This window comes from Chelonus insularis, unplaced genomic scaffold, assembly GCF_013357705.1.
Source record: "Chelonus insularis isolate UGA/USDA-ARS -01 unplaced genomic scaffold, ASM1335770v1 contig_383_pilon, whole genome shotgun sequence".
NCBI classification, from domain to species: Eukaryota; Metazoa; Arthropoda; class Insecta; order Hymenoptera; family Braconidae; genus Chelonus; species Chelonus insularis.
Window position 1 is genome coordinate 354,338 of NW_023276540.1, and position 23,297 is coordinate 377,634.

The 23,297-nt window shown below is 29.8% G+C and overlaps 1 protein-coding gene across 11 annotated transcripts in view; it reads right to left on the reverse strand.

Moving 5' to 3' along the window:
- Positions 1-718: 718 nt before the first annotated feature.
- The window catches only part of Atpalpha (sodium/potassium-transporting ATPase subunit alpha), a 48,326-nt gene continuing 25,747 nt past the window's right edge, over positions 719-23,297 (reverse strand). For 5 of the 11 annotated variants that reach the window (XM_035084090.1, XM_035084093.1, XM_035084092.1 and 2 more), the window contains 9 exons: positions 17,043-17,123; positions 15,651-15,776; positions 13,520-15,245; positions 13,194-13,430; positions 12,373-12,674; positions 11,388-11,482; positions 6,516-6,690; positions 5,878-6,110; positions 719-5,327 (listed from right to left, as the gene is read on the reverse strand). In XM_035084090.1, coding sequence (XP_034939981.1) covers positions 5,207-5,327; positions 5,878-6,110; positions 6,516-6,690; positions 11,388-11,482; positions 12,373-12,674; positions 13,194-13,430; positions 13,520-15,245; positions 15,651-15,776; positions 17,043-17,123 — 3,096 coding nt within the window. In that variant the 3' untranslated portion in view covers positions 719-5,206. Of the gene's footprint in view, positions 5,328-5,877; positions 6,111-6,515; positions 6,691-8,170; positions 8,266-11,387; positions 11,483-12,372; positions 12,675-13,193; positions 13,431-13,519; positions 15,246-15,650; positions 15,777-17,042; positions 17,124-23,297 lie in introns of all 11 variants that reach the window. The other 6 variants (XM_035084097.1, XM_035084098.1, XM_035084099.1 and 3 more) reach the window with 2 other exon arrangements.

Here is a 23,297-nt window from a genome sequence, read left to right on the forward strand (position 1 = left end):
AAGTACTCCATGATTGCTCAAAATCGAATGAATTCTAACTAGCTCCAATTTTAGCATAAATTATGCTCGGATCATAATTTTGAGGAGTGCAATCGAAAGCTCTCACTCTCACGGATCCATTGATATCCTTATAGTCTATGTAAGTCTCATAGATTATGAGTTATTAGTAGAAATCAAAGTTATGCTGAAGCAAAACATAAGAAAACCTTTAAACGCTCATAACTCGAAAACTAAGCGAGATACGGCATTTTTGACGGGGATATCCTATAGGGGGGATCGATTTTTTTACTCAGGTCCTGATCTCGCATATGAGCCCTCGATCAACCCCGTAGCATCATTAGCATAGAAGTTGAGCATATACCTTCAGAGCTTGGTCATTTTCAGTTTTACTTCTAATTGCTCCTAGGTGGCGTGACTTGTATATTCTCGAATTCGAAAGTCAAATTTTGGGAATCTTCCATGGAAAGTGTTGAACAAAATTATCGTCATCCACAACCGTCATCAAATACAAAATAAAAACAATTCCATGATTATTTATCAAATAAACTAAATTAAAAGAAATAACTCAAATTAATTTTTTATAGTTCTTTTATTGATAGTAAAAGTCTATGAAATAAAAAGGATACATTTAATACAACAAGAATGACAACTTTTATTAATTATGTATTTTTTATTTAACATCAAAAGTAATGACACTTGGGTTGGACAATGTCTTTCGTATCCTTAATATATTTTTATGTGTGAAAACGAAAACTTATCAATAAGAATACGAAAGAAATTGTCAATCAGAAAGATATTACAGATAGAGTAGAGCAGTGAGCACGTATTCCTTTTTTTTATATCATCAATTGCTGTGTATTGTATGCGTGTACGTGTTTTCTAACTCACGTAACTTGCTTTATTTAATTGATTCAATAATTTCTTTATTTATTAATCGTGATTTGTGTTCTAGGTAACCTTTAATTAGTTACTTTGTGAAGTCAGCATCTGGGCCAATTATTGAAGCTCATGAGTTGAATGTTGCATACAAGTGTTGTTTTTAAATAGGATTGTGTGAGTAGAGTGATGTACATTCACGTGTAAAGCAAAACGAAAATTGCAAAAAAGAGCAAAGGACCCGCAATAATGCGAGGGTCGGACCGATTAAATCAAGAACCGGCCCTAGTGGGTCCCCAATCACGCACAATTTTTAATGTCCGTCGTCTATTATTTAAAATATTTACAATTTAATAAAACATTATTTATTTATTTAAATCTTTCAATGATTCTATCACGCATAGCGGACTGAGTCTGTGCAAATGACTTGTTCATTTTTCTTTTTCTCATTTTATTTTACTCATCAACTTCCTCTTTCTTAATTATTGTTATACGACAATATAATAAGAAGAAAATTCATTAATTATTGGATTAATATTTATAAATGTTATTACGATTTTTAAAAATGAATAATCATGCAAAATTGGATTTTAATTCAACAATCACACATATTTGATTCTCTCAATATTCTCAATTATACATTAATTTATTATCTCTCGCACTCTTTTTCATAAAAAACATTCATCACGATAACGTTGTCGATTGTTATTGCGATGAAAAAACGAATGCAAATTATAAAATATACATATTATTGAGAATTACACATAATACAGAATTAAAATTATCATTAATTAAAATTATGAATTTTAGGTTAGGTTTATAAAGTTATGTGGTTTTTTTTTAAAAAAAAATGAATCGTGACTCGTACGTACTCATTCCGCTGCGGATTTTGGTCTTAGACCGAATCCTATTCCATTACTTTTTTATGTTATATATTTTGTTCGCTCCATTTCTTTTATTTATTTTTTTTTTTTTTTGCTTATACATACTTTTTTCTTCAACAACACGATCTAGACTAACCATGTATAATAATTACATCTAGTAATATCTTATTTTATAACATGTATTGTATTATCATAATTATTATATTATCGTTAATATTTAAATTATTTAGCCTAAAGTGAGGCGGCGCACGACGGCAAAGCATTTTTTTTATTTTATCAGTTTTTTTTTTTCTTGGGCTCCTACGTCCCCCCGGCACGGAACACCCTGTTGACAACCGTTTTAACATCATTTTTTCTTATTTCTTTTATAATTCATTATCATTTACATTCTCACAAGATTTTTTTCATCGTTTCTTATCGTACAGTGAGTTTCATACGTGCCATGACATCAATTAGCATGATAAGCTTTCAGCACGTATAGAAATTTATTACCGACATACCCGACGCTTTTAATCATCTACTCACTTTGTTTCTATAAGTGTTTAATTATGAGTTATATCTTCCTAATTAATTTGTTTTAATTCTTGTTTTTTTTTTTTCATTAAATCCACGCAGGCCTTAATGACCAATTTAACGAGAATAACATACGGAAAGTCAAAAAAGTCTGCATTTATTTTCAATGATTAACATGTCTTTTCATTCTCTTTAGGAAGATAAACATCAAAACTGGAAGTCTCTTAGGGCTTTCGTGGCTTTTAAATGCTACTTTAAAACTCCAACAGTTTTTCTTACTTTAAAAATCATTTCATTGTGCTTGTTAAGTGTAAATGTCTTGTGTTATTTTTTTAAATTTTTTATGTTGTGTTTATTAAAGTTACATGAATGTAATTAACAAGTGTACTAATGACTCTCAATAATGAACACTTTAGGCATTTATTCAGGACCTAACCGGAGCCGGGGTGTGCTGCTTTTCACCATCTCCATCATCTTGAGTATTTCGCGCCCCTGTGACATTTTAATTATTATTCTGTTTTAATTGATAATATTCTCGAACATTCTGTGAGTGAGAGGGTCATACGTGGCAGGTTTTTAAGTCACTTTGTGTCGAAGGGTTCGCTGGTTTAATTAATCAAAATTTTCTGACAGTAACTTTTTGTTTGCTAAATCATCATGTAATCGGTTGATAACAGGGCGTTCAGAGCGTACCGGGGCAATAAGTTTAAAGCGAGCTTTCCCGCTTGGCATTAAAACTATGAAAAAAACCTAAGAGAATGAATGCTTTTTATATATTTACTTGATTATTTATTTTTTTTTTTTTTTCATAATTATAATTATAATTATTATTTATTTTTTGTTTGTCATCTACGTGAGAATGCATTACTTCCATTCCTAGCTCGTAATTTCGTTTTTTTTTTTTTGTTATTTTTTCCTTTACTGTGTATAATCTACAATCTACAATCATCGCGTGTACTATATAATTTTTGTAATCTCAAAACAAGTCTATGGCCCTTTTCGCTTATTAATTCTTCATCAAGAAACTTGGCTCATCATTTTTCATTATTCATTCAACTCACTCTGTCTCTATCTTTCTACTTTTCTCACTCAACTATATCATCAACTTAGAGATTTTTCTTGCTTTAAATTTGTATTTATTACAATGACTAATTAAGAAATTCAATAGCTCACAGTTATTAAACGAGCACACTTTTATCAATGATTTTTTTTTGTTTAAATTGTTGTTATTTTTTCTATCGCTACTTCGTTATGCCGACCCTCTTTTTCCATTTTTATTAACGATCTCGAATAAAATCTACAGAATAACGTAAGGCGATCTGATTGTAGCTAATATTCAAAATCAGACGATGCTACATGCAAATAATGAATACGCGATTTTTATTTTCAAATTTCTTTTATTTATTTATTTTTAATTCAATACTTTTTAATTAACTTTTATTTCTTTTATCTAGGGCGTGCCGATCTAGCATACTGATTTTTTTTAACAAATTTCCCTCTTTTTTTTTTTATTTCATAAATTATTAAACAATAAAACTTACTATAAAGAATTGCGGTGTCATACGACTTCTATATATTTATATATATATAAATTTATTTATATATTTATATATCCTGCGTATTTGAAATTATAATTTATTTGTTGTTGATAATGTTTTATATATACAATGAATACTATTTTTTATTTATTTAGTCAGATAATTGTTATTTTCACATGAGAATTTCTAGATCATGCCAATTTATTAACAAGTTAATGATTTTTGAAAATAATAAATCGCTAATGAACAGATCTTTTTTATCGGAATAATCCCCGGTATCACAAGACATCTACATTATTATTTAATCAATATATTTCTCTCTTTCTGCGGATTCCGCATTTTGTTTTTAATCGATTATTAATATAATATTTTCATTTTTTCTTTTTTTTTATTAATCCTTTAAAATCAACGTATTATTTTTTCTTTATTTCATCAAATTTAACATTTGAATATTCGAATTGAATGAATTTTTTCGAATTTTTCAACTAAAATGAAGCATGCCACACGACAAATAAATATCGTTGAAAGTGTGTCCTACACACTTTTTTAATGCACACTTCAATTATAAATAATTTATTATATTTAATGAAATTTTTAATATTAACATACCACGGTCAGCTTACCCCCGCACGTTTATTATTGTTCAATAAAATTTCTTTTTAAATTTAAAATTTGTTATTTTTTTTTTTTTATATTCCATCTACAATCTACCATTTATTTTTTGTTTTAGGCCCGTCTCACCCGACGCTATTTTTTTTGATCATGCAAAGCCCATCCAATAATCTAATAACACTATCGCTTTTTTATTGGTCGTTTTTCTTCATTCCAGGCTGGATATTCGCATCATTAGCATAATCCCCGGCTATCCTTGTAGATTCCCAAATGTTTACGCTCGTACAACCAATACATATATAGGGCAGTGACTCATATCCACGTTCCCATGTTATTGGAACCCACAAGTGCTTTATTTTATCATCATGGCTCAGCAGAACACTTTCAAGACGGCGCACATTCTCCCGTTAATACTACTAAATAGTCCTGTCACGTGTAAGTGAACATTCGTTGGAGCATGTCGGAAAACGAATTCGACGAACCGTCCGTATTCGGTTCGTTGGATTCCAAATGTTTACCATCTTTAACCACTTTTCCTATCCAGTGCACAAGGATAACGATTGGATAATGTTCTTTTTTATTTCGATTTTGCTCTTTCTTGGAATAATCTCCTTGAGCCACATGGTTTAGCCAACGAAGCACATTTCCAGCCTTTTTCATGATAATATGGATCGATTTAATAGCACGCCCTGTGTATAACATGTGTATATGTGAGTAGTTTTTGAATCTTCCTTTAGCTTTATGTATTTCCGCGTGGGTATGCATCTCGCTGTACGTAACTGTTTAATAGTAAGTTTCTTGCTCCAGCCATCCGCCTGGATTCCGACGGAGGTAGAATCGTCTCGTTTCGTCGTAGATGAAGATTGACAACATGAAAGGTAACGCGGGAAGCCACCATACAAATCTAAAAATAATTATCATATTAGACTTTGATGATAATTGAACAATTTATTGAATTAAATTTTTTTTTTCAACTCAAGTCAAATAATCCAATCAATATATGGAAATTGAGTTGGCTTTTTTATTCAAAATAATTCGATCATTGGAGTAATATCATGATAGAATTTTAAATTTTCAACATCTTAAAAGGAAGTATAGAAAATATATAATTAAATTACGTTGATGGAATTTCCATGTACTTTAAAGTAACTTATTCAATTAAATGACTATGTAAAGTAACTTTCCATCAAGCGTTTCAAAATTTAGAATAGGAACAGCTGCATGGGGGTCTTTCAGACCCTACAATATCCACATTATAATTATCAATATAACCCAGGAAATAATTTATTGCTATCAACTGGCAATTATTATCTTAAAACCCCCAAAGACATTTGCTTCTAAAAAATGCATGAAAAATTATCCACAAATCCGACAAGTTTATCTATCAAGTGACCCTTATTAATGATCGTATTACCTTGATGAATATAGGGTTGCTAATACATGTTGATACTCACTTAAGTGGGAACATACGAAGACCCTTGTCCATTCCAGGCGTGTAACTCAAGAATGCAGCCAAAGCTGTCTCGAATACAAGACCAAAGTTAAGCGCCCAATTTCTCATTCCTTGATGGATAATCGAGTTCCTACGTGTCTTACAAACAATTAAATCTGCCCATTGTACAATAACAATTGATACAAAGAAAGCTGTGTGACACGTGAATTCTAGAGATTTACGGTCTCTGTATGTCTGTAAATAAAAAAAAAAAATATTCGATTATTAATTTGATATTTCCTAGATTTATTTTGTTATATTGTGTAACAAAACTTTTATCTTTTTTCAGTTTCAATTAAGCTTTCCCAATTGTTTCAGTGTGATACATGTTGATGGAGAAAAATTAATCAATATTGTTGTTAAAAGTGAAAATAGAGTGCTATTTTCATTGATTTTTGATTTAGAAACAGTTGGAAATTGGGAACTTTAATGGGTTATAGCATAACAGGAAATGTTTAAATGGAAAATATCAAAAAATAGGGTCAGCTTTTTCATCAATAAAATCCCTAAATTTGATTCTGAAAGTGATAAAGAATGTTTTATTTTATCAGGATGTAAATAAAAAAAAATATTTGATTAAATAATATCAATTTTTCTTACCCATTCTTGTCCATAACTGTCAGTAAGATCATTAATAGCTTTAGAATCCCAGTGTTTTCGGATACCAAAGAGTTTTAATGGTAGGAATCCATTCTCAGCCATGATAACGAAATACACGAAGAAACCTGCAGCAGCTTGGATCATACCAATCTGTCCATAAGCCATGGAGATGAGCCTATATTTAAAAAAAGCACAAGACTATTATAGTTGGTTCAATTTGTTAACATTAAATATTTTTCTTTTAGCTAAAAGTTCTCTAATAAGCTCAAGGCTTGGGGGAAATTCTAGGAAACCTTTAAGGTTTATTAAGATTAAACTCTAGTTGATCAATTCAATTGAGTGTTTAGTTGCAGATGAGCTCTAACTCAAACTAGAGAGATGTATCAGAATAGAAGTAGTAGATTAGCTTAGGTTTTAGGTACTTACCAACCTTTTAAACATGAGATGAATGATAATTAATTAGCATAGTAAGCAAATAGTACATGCAAGCAGAAGGTGATAGCAAAGCAATGAAATCTAGTAAAAGCTGTTACTTCAAGCAATCAATCATGCAATTGGTTAATTAATTAATTTATTGAATTACCAGTCATTTGATTAATTATTCAATAGATTAAGTTGGTTCATTTATTTATTTATTTTTTTTTAAATCTAATTAATCAAGTCTTTTATTCTTCTAGAAAGCTATAAATAATTTGAGTGCTGAAAAATAGATTTAAGAAAAGCCATTTTTATCATTGAAATAAATAAATTAATTTTAATCTTAAATCTTTGGCGATTAGATTGATTATTTCACTGCATGCTTTGCTGCCTATATCATCCTAGATGCGATCTCTATGACTGAAAGTGAACACTTAAATACTCTATCAAGGCTAACAATTAACTATTAACAATATATATATTCAAGTAATATTAGTGTGCATGAAAATATGCATCATTTCAGCAGTGATTTTTTAAAATCATTTCGAAAAGGCCATTCACAATTTCGACATTGTAATCTTCAACTATTTTGCCACTCTAACATTTACTGGTTTTATAAAGATGGTTTTTTTCTTGGTGTATTGTTTATATTATCTTTGTGTTGGTGCAATATTTTGAATTTTGATGTTTTATTTTTCTGATGGTGTTGAAATTATTTTTATGTATGAATCATTGTCTGATTAAATGAGAGTTAGTTTGAAGAAATATACAGTTGATGTAAAGAAAAATGTATTGAAATTATTGTGTACATACCAATTATTTGAAAATAAAGAACACAATAACATTTATCTAGAGTTAGTGGTTATGTATGTTGTGTTGTATGAAAGTATTGAAGGAATAATTATCTTCAAAAAGGATTATTATTTTCAATAAAATTAATTTTAATATTTTATTTTAATTCAATCCAATGCATTTTAAAATCCAACTAATTTTTCAAAATATTGATTCTTCAGTAGAAAGTAGGGTTAGTTAAAAATAGAATTCTAAGTGCATGCATCTCTATTCCTTTTTAAAAATAACTATTATTAATATGTGTAATTATTGATATCCATTGTTTATAACATGCTGTATGAATCGAGTAAACTTTAGTCAAGATATATCAGCAATTATTTGATGAACAGGTGCACAAAAAAAAACTTTCTAAATGGCTCTTCTGGTGGGTTAATTTTGACACGCACCTTCGGTTGACTAAATTGTCTCTGTAAGGATCGCGTGGCTGACGTTTCATAATATCCGACTCCGGTGCCTCATAAGCTAGCGAGATGGCCGGCACCTGCCATCCACCCATTATTAAGCAATTGTGTACAATAAAAAGTTTCAAAGTGTAATAATAAATTATTAATAGTATAGATGTTGGTATAAAAAACATATTAAAGATTAGCAATTGTTCTGAAGAGCATATTACACCAGGGCACCTGTATACAAAGTAACATATCCCCGTAGACTTGCAAAAATAAAGTAAACCGTCGACTCGCTGGACTTTAATTAATAATATCTCAAGAGTCGACTTTGAAAATGAATAGTTTTAGAAAAAGAAATAAAGAAGAATTTAATTGTTCAGCAAGTCGAGGTTAATGCTGCAAAATTCAAGCATTCGTCATTTTCAGACCATTAATTATAACTAAAATTAGCATTCATGTCAATGTATATTCATTATAACCTTATTTAACATTAATTAAAGAAAATAAATAAATATGAGCTTTTGTTAATTTATAAATGATCTGAATATGACATTAAAAGATAAAGAGAAGATTTATATTTGCCATTCACAAGCGTTTTTATAATCAAGCCAATGCTAATAAGTCATCAAGTATCTTCAGCACTTCTCCAACTTTAAAAAGCTCTTATGATCTAGAGTGAATATAGGTATATGAGAGCAAGAAGTTACTGAAAAGAATGATAACCTTTAGTTGACTGGATTAAACACTACACGACATAAATGGAGCTTAATTTTTTATAAAAAAATCTAGAAAATTACATGTATAACCTCACTTTTAAAAACGGCATTTATGTCGTGTAATGTATTTATTACTGAAGAGACTGTCCTTATTATTTAATAAAAAATCAAGATTTATTAAAATGAAATATTGAACAGTTTCCTCTGTTATTAAAATATATTATAAGCTAGAAAAATTGTCCATTTTGTTGAACCGCCATCTGCATATCCCAGTTATGCGCCATATCCATATCCAAAGAAATAGAAGATATAAGAAAAAATATTAATTAAAAAGATGTGGTAGAAAATTGTTGTAGATAGATAGAGAATAATCCAGTCCTCGTTGGTAAAATATTTAAGGTGCCTAATGGTGAATAATAAGTAAAAGTAGTGGCATCGCAGGTGAAAAAAGATTGTTATATTTTTTTTAGCATCAGCTGCGAGAGTAATAGTTATAAATAGTATAACAATTGAATAATTGTTTATAAGTTGTGTGTATTCTTGTTGTGTTGTTGTGTTGTTGTTAGTGTATATATTATTTTGAAAATATATTAAAGATATCTAGTTGTTGTCTTCATGATAATTATTAATACTTCTATAGGATAATATCTATCAGAGATAATAGAGAATTATTACATCATTTAATAGATACTATTAATATCTTTGAAAAATTGATAAATAAGTATTTTAAACTACACTATAATAACTAGTTAACAACGATAATCAACAACTACGAGAAATATATCATCTTTAGTTGCATGAAATTGTTGATTAATTATTAAAATATCTAACATCTTATTATTGAAATAAAATAAAACATTTAAGATCAACAATTTCATAATAATTATAACGAACATTTAAAACCTTTTAAAAATGGTCCCATTAATACAGTCTTTGATTTTGTAGAACTATTGAGAATGATTCTTCATTAAAATGATTAAATAATTGATTAAAATTAATAATAATCTGCGCTCGTACACGCACTGGAAACTTGATTTTATAGCAAGACAAATAGCAACAAGAAACAAATTGGCTGGAGGCTTTTTTTATTAAGGCAGGCAGGATTGAGAAGGAAAAAATGAAGTAAAATAAATTTTTGGTGAAGATAGTTGTGATATAAAAAGGAAAATATCTTTAATAATGAAACTCTGTTTAATTAAATGCATTTTTCAGGGGCCCTTGTTGCTGCCAATGATGTGGTTATAAATATAAAGAATAGAAGATAAAAAATATACAGAATGCTGATAGATGAACATGCTGAGATGCTAGATTCCATATCCCTTTGAAGTTTGAAGGAATTATTTTTCTTTTATGATCAGCATTGAATATAGTTGATTGCATATACGTATACATAAATGAAAGAAGATGAATTAGAAGAAGAAGTATTAAATAAATGAAAGAAGTCCATCAAAACATGTGCTTTTAGAAGTGAGAATGGAAAGAATGATTAATCAGCTTACCTTTTATTTATTTTTTTAACTGATAATTAAATATTTGGGATATGATAACATGATCTTCATAGTTTAATGAAAACAACACACCAGTATTTATCTCTTTATTCCAATATTTACTATGCTTAAATAAAAAAAAAAAATATGTTGACTACTTTGAAGACCAAGTCATCATCAGCAAGATGTTATTTAAATATATTTATTGGAATAACGAAATAAGATAGGATAGAACAATGACACAATATCACAGAAAAATTTAAGTATGACGAAAGAAATAGTAGAATTGAAACTGTTTCAGAAAATAAATTCAAAATGATATAGACCTGTACATCTAGAGTTATCGCTCTGCAACCTTACACTTATCACTGTGTTATGTTACCATCCAGAAAATTGTTGTATGATGAACATGAAAAATATTCGAACTATCACTACACTGAGAAAAATTTCTTTTAAAGTATCTAACTAAATAAAAATGGATAGTTGAATTTTTTTCTTTGATAAAAGAAGTAATCAAAGTCTAGATGAATGATCAGTAAACTTAAAATTAATTTTTTTTTTAAAGTAAGTAAATAAATTTGACTAATAAAAAAAATATTTTAATTATTAAATAATATGATAATTATTTTCTCAGTGTATTAAATTTCGAGATCCAGAGTAATGACAGAATTGAGTACCTAATTTTTGAAGAAAAAGATGAGTAAAATTGTAAACATAATAAAAACCAACAATCAAAAGTATAATTATCAGACATTACAAATATGAAATGAAGAAGATAGAGTATTCAGAGATTTTAAGATGAAATATTAAACATAAAATCAAAAGAATGAATTAAAATAATCATAGAATATCAGAGAGTTTGATGAGTAAAAGACTTGAGATTACTGAAAGTGCTTGAGCAAACAAATAATCTGATTATAAAGAAATCAATGAATTAAGAAAGATGTTATGATGAGTATTAAGTCTCTTTTCTTCATTCTTTGGGCATTGGAGATATTGTTTAAGTGTTACCTTTCATTAACTAGCTTGTCAGTGAACGGGTTTCGTGGTTGTCGCTTCATAATATCACTCTCAGCTTCCTCGTATGCTAGCGAGATGGCTGGTACCTGACGTCATATTATCAACAAGCTTCATAAGAAATTGTGAATAAATTTAATAACCAAAAATTAATCTTAAAAAAAAAAATAAGTATGAAACCAGTCTATAAATAAACCAGAACACACACACAGTTTTACACAGTCACAATGAAACACATCTTATGAATTCATGATAATCACGAATGAAATTCAATAAATGATAGAAGAAAAAAAATAAAAATAACAGGAACTTCTTTCACTAGGATATTGGAAGATTTATGTGAGGATTGAGGAAGTATTTAGGATATTTCAAGGTATCCCCATTGAGAGCCTGCAAATATATTTATGTTGCTTATCCGCGTTCTTCATCCTAGCTTTCTATTTAATATGTACCTTTTTTATACCTTTAAGAGCATATAATAATTGCTATAATTACATTTTCCTACTTAATTACAGCTTCTACTCGGCGATTATTTAGGAATGCTGTTAAGAAATACTTATAAACAAAATAATAATTCTGGCATTAGAGAATATTACTGGTGCGGTATATTGATGGAACAGTAGTAGGTTTCTAGATATTGCCTGGCTAAAATAAAAGTTAGAAAAAAAACCTGTCATTAACGAGTTTGTCTACGAGAGGACAGCGAGGTCTTCTTTTCATGATATCTGATTCTGCGTGCTCATATGCCAATGAGATTGCTGGAATCTGATTATAATCCAGAATCAATTTAAATAAAATAACGTTGAACTTGAGATTTCTGAAATAATTACTGAAAAAAAAGCATTGGAATCGATCGTTGTTGTTGTTTTTTTTTTCTTAGAATTATATTGCATGTTTTCATTAGTGGTTCAACAATCGATTCATCAATTTTGCTTACCATGTAGTTAAATGTTACTTTTATAAATAATTTGTGACTTACCATGTCAGTTCCTAAATCGATGCAGAGAATGGTTACAGTTCCAAGTGGAAGTGGAATGTCACAGAGAATGAAAGCAAGGAAAGGTGAAATCTCAGGGATATTTGATGTTAAGGTGTAAGCGATGGATTTCTTCAAATTGTCGAAAATCAATCGACCTTCCTCGACACCAGTAACAATTGATGCAAAGTTATCGTCAAGAAGAATCATGTCGGCAGCTTGTTTTGATACGTCGGATCCAGAAATACCCATAGCAACACCAATATCTGCTTTCTTTAAGGCTGGAGAATCATTTACACCATCACCTGAAATTGAATAAATTGTGTTTGTATTGTAGCTATTTAGATAAATAGATCTGGATTGAAGTAGTTAGAACTGGTATTACGATGTTATATGTTTTATCCAAGAAATGATGCAATTTATTTATTTCTTCAATCTTATTTGTATAATTATTATATTTTTAAACCACAAAGTCAATAAGAATAATATTATGTAGATATCTTAATGTTCTGATTCTTTATTTCAAATAAATTCATATAAATAAAACTTTAATTCTTTTTATCACTTTGAAATTGTATGTAAGATTGATTTTTTATAGCATTATGATAATCAGAAAATTTATTCTGCAAAGTAGACTAAATTATCAGTAGTTAAAAAATGAAAGAAAAATTGTGAAACGTTTATAAAAAAATACTAAAAAAACTCTTAAAGGTTATTTCTACAATAATATTTGACATTATAATGAAATTTTTATTAATAAAATTTTGAGAATGATGAAAAATATTTTTCTAGAATTATTGAATGGCTAAGATGTATTTAATTACCAGTTACGGCGACAATAGCACCCATACGTTGACATCCCTCGACAATGATGAGTTTCTGTTGAGGTGAAGTACGTGCGAACACAATTTCGGTATGGTACCTGAGAATCTCATCCAATTGATCAGAGTCAAGATCTCTGAGGTCGCTTCCGTGGACTACTGCAGCCTTGGCTTCACGTGGATTAACTTCTGATACTGGAATATTCAACCGTTGTGCGATATCTTCAATGGTTTCATTACCTAATGACAAGTAAATCGATTATAAAAGATATGAAAAATAGTGACATGGAGGACAAGTTGATGGGCAATAAATGTCAACGTCTCAATACCTTCGGAAATGATACCAACGGACTTGGCAATAGCCTTGGCAGTGATTGGATGGTCTCCAGTAACCATGATGACTTTGATACCAGCAGACCGGCATTTGGCAACAGCATCAGGCACGGCAGCTCTTGGTGGATCAATCATAGACATAAGTCCTACGAAGCGTAAATTTTCAAGCGGGAAGTTAGGGTCGTCGCTGTTAAATTTAAAGCCAACAGGATATTTGTCAGATGGGAGAACGAAGTCACAGAATCCGAGAACCCGCTCGCCAAGACCGCCAAGTTCAAGATATGCATTATTAAAAGCTTCTTTCATTTCTTCATCAAGGACTTTTTCTTTGCCTCCAATAAAGATGGTTGAACATCTTTCGAGGATTCTTTCAGGGGCACCTTTCATAACAAGCAAATAACGTGGATCATTAGGATCCTCAGTTTCATGAATGGAAACTTGGAATTTGTTGGTTGAATTGAAAGGAATTTCACAAACTTTTTTATTCTTCTTTCTAATACCCATAACATCGCCGAGTGCCAGTTCCATACACTTGAGAAGTGCAGCCTCAGAGGCGTCGCCGTTAACTTCTCGTTGGAGAATCGGCTCACCTTCTTGGCCTGGCTTGAACTCGGCTCGGTTGCATAGAGCGGCGATCCTGGCGAGGGCCTTAAATCCAGGACTCGTGCGATCGTACTGCACACCAGACTGGTTCTCCGTTGTGTCGGCTTCAATTATCTGATTGTCAAACCACATATGGGCGACAGTCATTCTATTTTGTGTCAGGGTTCCTGTCTTATCCGAACAAATGGTCGAGGTGGATCCTAAAGTCTCAACAGCTTCGAGATTTTTAACAAGGCAGTTTTTAGAGGCCATTCTCTTGGCAGTTAATGTCAGACATACTGTCACTGTAGCTAGAAGACCTTCAGGTACATTAGCGACAATAATACCAATCAGGAAAATGACAGCATCAAGCCAATGGTAACCAAGGATAAAAGCAATGAGAAAGAAGGTTACTCCAAGGAATACAGCTACACCAGTAATAAGATGAATAAAATGATGAATTTCCTTGGCAATCGGCGTCTCTCCAGTATCCAATCCTGATGCTAGACCTGCAATTCTACCCATTACAGTATTGTCACCAGTGCAAATTACTACGCCTTTAGCTGTGCCTTCTACTGCATTAGTAGAAAAGAATGCTAGATTTTTGGTTTCAAGGGGATTTTCGTGGGTAAATTCAGGTGATCTCGATTGGGGTTCAGATTCACCGGTAAGCGAACTGTTATCTACTTTAAAGCCTCGTGATTCAATGATTCTAATATCAGCTGGTATACGATCACCGAATTTAACTTCGACAACGTCACCAAGCACTAAATCTTCAGCTCTAAGAGTCGTTTTTTCACCCTCTCTCAATACTGTTGCGAATTGTGGAACCATGTTCTTGAACGACTCCATTATTTTACTTGATTTACTTTCCTGGTAATATGAGAAAATACCCGTCACGATAACTACGGCGGCAAGTACAATACCGAGGTAGAGATTGTCATCGTTGGGGTCTTCACTCGTCGACGCTTGGATACCATATGCAATAAAGCAAAGGAATGCACCAATCCACAACAACAAAGCGAAACCTCCGAATAAATTTTTACAGAATTTGACCCATTCCGGTGTCTGTTTTGGAGGCGTCAATGCATTTGGACCATCCCTCAACAGATTCTCTTTCGCTTTCGCATGGCTAAGGCCCTGAAAAAATAAATATACAAATCATTATTTTTATGCTGATGTTTTTTTAAAAGTTATTATGAAGATTGAGAGACCTCTGATGTGTATCCAAGGTAATCTCTATAAATCTCTACCATCTCTTTTCAGTGATAAATATACTTTTTTTTTTACAAAAAAAACTAGCTGTATTTCAAAGAAGCTTGGAGTACTTGCTCCAACATTTTACTGAGATTAATTATCCCAATGAGAAAACTATTTAAAAAATTATCAAAATTTTTTTCAGTAAATATTTTTTCAACTTAATAAAGAAAAATGACAGTTATTTTCACAAATTTTTGTAAGTCTTTTTTATAACATACACTAGATTAACTTGATTTATATAGAGGTCCCTCAACATCAATAATTTAACATCCACAATTTACTTACATTTTCCGGATGAGTCTGAAATCTCTGGTAAAGCTCTTCAGGAGTGATTTTATGAAAATCAATATCCAACTCCTGCTTCAAATCATCCAAATTGTCTCCCTTTTTCTTTGGATTCTTTCGCCGCGACTGTTTACAAACCAAACAAAAAGAATTAATTCTAGCTAAAGCAAGTAAAGGAAGGAAGAAAAAAAAAGGTCGAAGCAATTTTATTTAATTGTCTCAACAGCATCATCAGCAACAGCAAATAAAAGAATATGAAAATTATATCAATTGGTAGCTTTCTGTGAGACTGAGTTGAGTGGCCAATACTAGAGTTCCGTTAGTCAGATACAAATTAATAAGTCATTGTACTTATTAACTTCTTAATTAAAACGAGTTGAGTGAACATCACTTGTTCTTGGCTACACTTTCAGTCATCATCAAGATCTCACGATCGTCTTTGCACCAGTGGAATATTTCTAAAATAATTTGTTTTAAAAATTAATTTATTATAAATATTTCTTATTTACATCTTATTCATGCTCTAGTATTATTTTCTGGCATAATACGAAATATTTTTGAATTAAATTGAAAATAAAATACAGCTAATGAGTTGGTAAAAGCCTGGAATTAAATGGAATATTAGTGAATAAAACATTTGACATAAAAGCTTGGTTGAAGGGAGATTTTTTTTTTTTTTTAACTTTTATTTTAATTTCTTGTTGATGTAAATTTAATACCAGTGAAGAGTGTTAAATTGACGATTTTCCAGTGTGTGATATTTGTGAAAAAGACTTGAGAAATAGTTTATTCAACAATAACACAATAAAACAAGGCGGATTATCACCAAGATAATAGAAAAAACCCAGCAGAAACGACAATGTAAGTATGGTTGGAAGGTGTTTGTTAGTTGTTCATTGAGCGTGATAGGTCAAAAGAGGGTCAGACTAGAAAAGGGCAGACAAAGTGTTAATTCATCCCTAAAATTAGATTGTTGTATAATATACTGAAATACAAGAAAGAATAGCAGAAATAATGCAGAAATAGTTTTATATTAAGAAGCAAAGAGTGAAGAATTTTTTCCATTTTTGTCCCAATTGAAATTTATACCTCATTAAAATGGAAAGAAACAAGTTCAAGTTATAGCGAGAAAAGGTTAGAGGTTGCTGAAGAGTAGAATGTGAAGAGTTAGAGTGAATTTTTTTTTTCCCTGACTTTTATTTTTTTTCAAAAGATTATAGAAGCTTTTGAAAAAATTTTCCTCCTGATTTTTTATTATATATATATTGACAAATGTCATTTTTATTCATAGAAATGCCTTCAACTTCAATTGATATCCTTTCACCAGTATCACAAAAAAAGTATTGATCAAGTGTCAAGAGATGAATTCCATGTATCCATGTGTTTGTGTACCTTATACATTCCATCAGCAGTTTTGTTGTCATCGCGAATGTTTGGTAACGTAGCGACTCTATATGAATCTGTGCGGCCATGCTGTAAAAAATCAATTAAAAAAAAATAAATGAATTGATGAGATATGGTGATAAAAAAATAAAATCGTTAACAAAAAAAAAGTCATGACTAGGGCTGGATGATATGATCTGATGTAATAGAATATTGATTATCAAACTTGAATTTTTATCAACTAAACAATAAAAAATCCGATTTTTTTTTAGAAATTAAGGTCATCATTTCCATCAACTGGATAATTTATAATTCCAAGTATCAAAAAATTCCTCTCAGTTTTTGATGGGAAAAAAATGATAATAAACTTCCAACATGAAGATAGATCAGGAATAGTCCATTTGGAAGAGCTTTGAAGTACTTGATAAGCTTTTTCCAATTGTTTTCAGTTCACTAGTTTTTTTCAATTTATTTTAAAAAATGCATCTACTTATCTCTTTATAATTCACATCCTAAAACTCATTATTGATTTATTGATCATCCTGGCTGTTGCTCCAAATATTTGATGAAACTTTTTTCAGAATGTTGATGATCAACTTAGCTAATTAGCAACTATATTTCTGAATCAATTGTTTATTTTTTACATCAAATATGCTGACTTGAATTCCTGAGATAAAGCTATCAAGGAAGCACTAGAATTATCAATCCTCCAGCAACTTGATCCCTGGCTTGATAAAGATACTGACCAGAGTTGATGTTAAAATAAGACAAATAATATAAATATTCTGTTTATTAAATAAACCAAGGTTCAGTTTGACCATCGGCACTCCTATACATCATTTTGTAGTTTCAAGTGCGACCTTGAGGTACCATTGAATAACCAGGCACTTCCGTTTAACAATTTTAAAAGGCTTTAACGTCAGAGGTATATAGTGAATGGTCAATAGAGCTTAGGAGAACAACAATTGTGATAATGTGTGAATGCTATTGTGAAAGTATTCAAACTTGCTTCAACATCGATTTTCATTAATTTTTGTCTACGTCAGCACCATCACTGCCATCAGTAGCTATCACGTCATGACCCTTGGACTCATTAGTGACAATTTTCTACTGATGAGTCGTCAAGTAGTCACACCATTTGGTCAAGTCAGACTTGAAAGATATTATGTAAGTATTCATTAAGGTTAAAGTGTAGAGAAGTAGTAAATATGTCGGTTTAGTCAGCCACATATTTTTCTGGAGATTCTCATTTATCACGTGATCACAATGACTCATGTCTACAAGAAATATCGCGTGGGAAGAGTAGTAACAGTGTCAGAGGTTCGTGATAAGTCAGAATGATTATTAGGTGACGTTAGATCAATGACTCGTATTAGATTGTCGTGATGACTTTTAATTATTTTCAAACCACTGTTGAGACTTTACTTTTGTTTCTTCTTGTCAATTGATTCTCGTTATCATTTTACAGATTTTATTTCATCCATTTAAATCCAATCATTATTTTTCAGGTGAAAAAAGATGTACTTTTACTTGTCTAGTTGAATAATAAAAGAAGATACTTTCAAAGAAATTTTAAACAATAGATAAGTTTAATGATGAAAAAAAATGTGAGATAGTGATGTTGTGGTATAACTTGAGAGTAAAATAAATTTAAATAACTCGAGTTTTTTATTCAGATACCAGAAGTCGAATGTTCTCATCAACCTTTCACCTTTTCAATGGTACTTCCTAAAATAAAAATACTTTTTCTCTTATTTTTTGTTGAAATAAAACAGCAGTTTTAGTTTAATCAATTTAAAAGTTTGTTAATTTAGGTTTGTTATAAAATTTAAATTGTTTTAAACATATTTATCATTTTTTTTGTTTTAATTTAATAAATAATAGCACCTACTAGAGTATCAAAATAAGTTTAAAAGCCAATTTGTTATTTACTTGAATTTATCATTTTCACTAGAAATGGAAGATCAGAGTTTGAATATTTTTATTCATATCTATTCTGTTTATTTTAATCGGATTTCATGAATCAATTGTCGATGTTGTAATATGTAGGAAAATTAAAATCTGATGAATTGAATGAACTTTTGTTGTTGCATGCAACATACTGGATTGTCATTTGAATAAAAGACTAAAGTTTAAATATATCATTCTATAAATAATTTTGATTAAAAAAAAAGATGTAAGAATAATAAAATAGTAATAACAATGTATTACATCATGTTGTAAATAAAAATGGTGGATTAGATGTTATGGAGTGGATAATATATTTTTGATAAAAAAAATAGAATAGAGATGAGTTATTATTTTAGTAGTAAATATTCTTTTCAAGATATAAGTGATATATAATTTAATATATGTATTCATACATATTTTAATAAGATAGATTTTTTTATTCATGAACAGATTTAATAAGAGTTATGGAATACCCAATTTGAAAAGTGGATTACTAAAAATAAAGTTCCTTGGTAAAGTTTTTTATCTTTAGATATTTATAAACTGTTACATTTTTGTCTAATAATTCACTAATGGATCTATTTAAAATTTTTTTACTTTATTGAACATTTTTTTTTTTTTTTTAGAATGATTTAATTGACCCTAAAACACCAAAAATTCAAGTGAATTATTAAATATTTAAATTATTCATTTCAGTAATTATGTAATAATATTTTTTAACTGGTTTTTATATAAAAAATAATGAGAAATAAGCTAAATGTATTTTGTTAATTAAAAAAAAAAAAAAAAACGAGTAAATTTGTTATAATGACTGTTTTTAAATTCATTAATGTTTTATAAAGTAATTAAGGGTAGAGTAAAACTAGAAGTAGCTTTTTAAATGATTACTTCTGTAATTGTAATAAAAAAAAAAAAAGAATTATACTTAAATAAACATGATGTTTTTAACCAGCATTTTTTCAAATGCTGTACATTTATTCCAGCTATTAAAATTATTAGGACATAAAAAAAATTATTCTACTTAAAAGTTTAGTCTTCAATTATTGCAGTTGTTTACTCGACATTTTTAACACTGATATTTTTATTTTATTAAACAATTATTTATAAATATTTTTACAAATAATTGTTTAATGTAACATATTTTTTTTCCTTTCTAGAACAAAAAAAAGGAACTTAAAATCTCTGAAATTAAATATAAGATTCAAATATTGACATCTTTAGAATACAAAATTACATAACCTACAAAAAATTCCACTGTTATAGTTTTATTTAAAAAAACAATTTAATTTAAAGTCAAACCTAAACAAACTATCAAAAATGGTAAAAAAAAAGAGGTTATAAAGTGAAGAAAAAGATTTTTTATAAAAAGTTTTCCCAGCTTTAAAGAGTCAAAAGAATGATATGATTCCAAGATGTTGATGAGTACCTTCCATAAAATCAATCCTTAAACATAAAAAAAAAAACCTCAAAAAATTGAACTCAAAGAATTTCGAAGGTATTTAATAAACCGATTTCGGGTCGATGAATTTACGCGCATGTGCAATAAAAGTGGCACCCCTGACCCAAGTAAGCACCCCCGCTGTTGGTGGGCTAGATTCATGGATCAATACGCAACCAGGCCAGCAAACTTGGCCGTTCAGAGGCGCTGCATATTCTTGTGAGCAATTCTTACCCCTCGGTGGCAGACTGTCGTCGCATCCCTATGGCGCCAGATTTACCCCACCTCTTTCATGCTGCTATTGTGTATACTGTATAGTCTTTCAACACCACTATATAGAAACCCCGTTTGCGGGCATAGTTCTCGTTATGTAACCCTTATTCTTGTCAGTATCAAGCTCTAATGATCACCAGTCATAATCCACCAACTTAGCATTAGAATAATGGTTCCTTAGTGTTGCTTTGCGTGTGAGGATTTAATCAAAAGAACATTGATGTGTTTTATTTAATTATTCAAATTCTCCAACATCCCTTTAATATTTCTTTACTTTTAATATTATCATTTTCTTCAAAAAGACAACAACCTATGCTATCTTATGCAATCTATTTTTTATGCTAACTTTTAAACCAGTGTAAACATTTACTGAAGCATAAAACGTAATTAATGGAGTAGATAATATAATAGTTAAATCGATTGAAGGAAGTATTGTTTCGAAGCAAGAAGCTTTCCTTACTGCTTTGATGCACGCAAAAGGTCGTCATGTTTCTATGAGCTTTTTTGAAACGTCCATTTGTTACAAATGTTTCCTTTATTACCCACAATCATTGTTTGTTCAACTGATTTTTTATTTTAGTTTATTATTAAATTTATATCATCAGATTTTAAAGTTGAGTTTAGTATGTTGTAAAAGCATCAGCTTTATGCATAGGTATTTTGTTCTCAATTTACGTTAGCTGACGTACAACGTCACTCGTCACGTGCACTCTGCGTCATTGTGCTTCCCCACTTGTTCTATCTTTTTCGATAAAGCGAGAGAAAGAGAGAGAGAGACAAGGCTTAGTGTATCTTTCTCATTCTCACTCTCTCTCTCTCTCTCTTGTTCTTTGCTGTGTACACTAGAGCAGCAGGACGATTTACGAATTGGATCAAGAGGGAGATTGGTCGTTTAAAGCCATCACTACCGTGATGGTACGAAGTTAAACAATCGAAAATGGAATTATGTCAGAGTCTTTAGGTCATATCCAATCATTGTTATCAATGTTTTTGATGTATTTTATTTATTTTTTTTTTATTGTGTTGAAAAACTTTTGTGATTAGCTAACATCCTCAAATGATAATAATTTTGTTCATGTTGAGGTTTTTCATTGATGTGAGAATTTTCACATTGTAATTCAATCGTTTAGAGAATAAAAACAAAAACTCAACATTCATTTTAATTTCCCATTTTATTTTTAATATTTGTTTGCTCTAATAAGAGACAACATACTTTTTTAAATAAATATTTGAAAATATTCTTAATAAATTAAATTTTTTTTTGGTTTGAATTAAATAAAACTTATTCAAACATCTATCTGCCATAGATAGATAGATTTATTGTTGTTTATTTAATTGAAATAAATCTTTCAATGAATTAAAATAAAAGATTTATTACTTTGTTAAGTTTAATTATGTTTAATATTTATTTTTAAATATTAATATTTAAATAAAAATTGAGAATAAGAATTGTTTATAGAAGAATATTTGGTCAAATTGGATATAAAAAGACTTGACAAAAATAATCACAAAAAAACTTATTAAATCAATAAAATGTTGATCAATATTCCACCAGCATAAGCCAGTTCCATATTGATCTTCAATCCCAATTCCAAATTTGTACGGTAAAATGCATCGCAATGAAGAACTTGAACGATTTGAACACTTGCCAAGTAGTGTCAGAGTAAAGTCAACTATCTCTTGGACACAATGGGTGCATGATTAGGTGGAGGAGTTAACAAAAGAGATTTATGAATAACAAAAGCTAACACGTAGCTGAATCGAACAGTAGATATATACTAATAAATTCCAAAGAATTTAATGTAGATCAGTTTGCACCAGTTTAAGTCAGTTTACATTCTCCTAATCTCTTTTTATCATAAACATTCAAGAAAAAAGATGATAACAACACCAAACACATGTGAATTATCATAGGTAATACCAATGATTCAATTAAATCTAACAGTAAAATCCTAAATCCAAAAAGTTCTGGTTACATTTCCTTTAGTGACTTGATCCAAAACGGAAATGAACATGACGTGAACAAAAATCAGGATATATCTGCTTTGAAAAAAATTATGAAAAGATAGTATTCAAGTTGTTTAATAATATAAATACATATTCCTGATAAAAACCAGTCATAACTACTATATCTAGTTGAATCTGAAGTTAAAGTATACCTTGTGTGGGCCAATGACCGAGGTTGAAGATGACTTAGGGTGACACAAAAGTGTCGTTTCTATCGAAGACTTATAAATGCACAAGCAGAAGTCTTTCAAAGAAATAATTAAAGCTCAACTCCCTTATAATTATAGGCTCAAATCATTCTTATTCACCATTCCATCCATCATCAATGAATTTTTCTTCTCCAAATAAATAAATAAAAAGGTACTTTTTTTTTTTTTATTCTGTACACCCCAAGAATAAATTTCAATCGATTAAGGTACAATGACGTGTGTAATTCTAAAATAGATTGAACAAACAAGAATGTCATCAATTATTCAATTACAAGTCATTATTAGATTGTTTTGACAACTTTTTAAACACGCAACTCACCGTTAAGTAGTGTCATGTCAATAAAAACTGAGACTATGAAAATATTTAAATATTATTCTAATTATCAA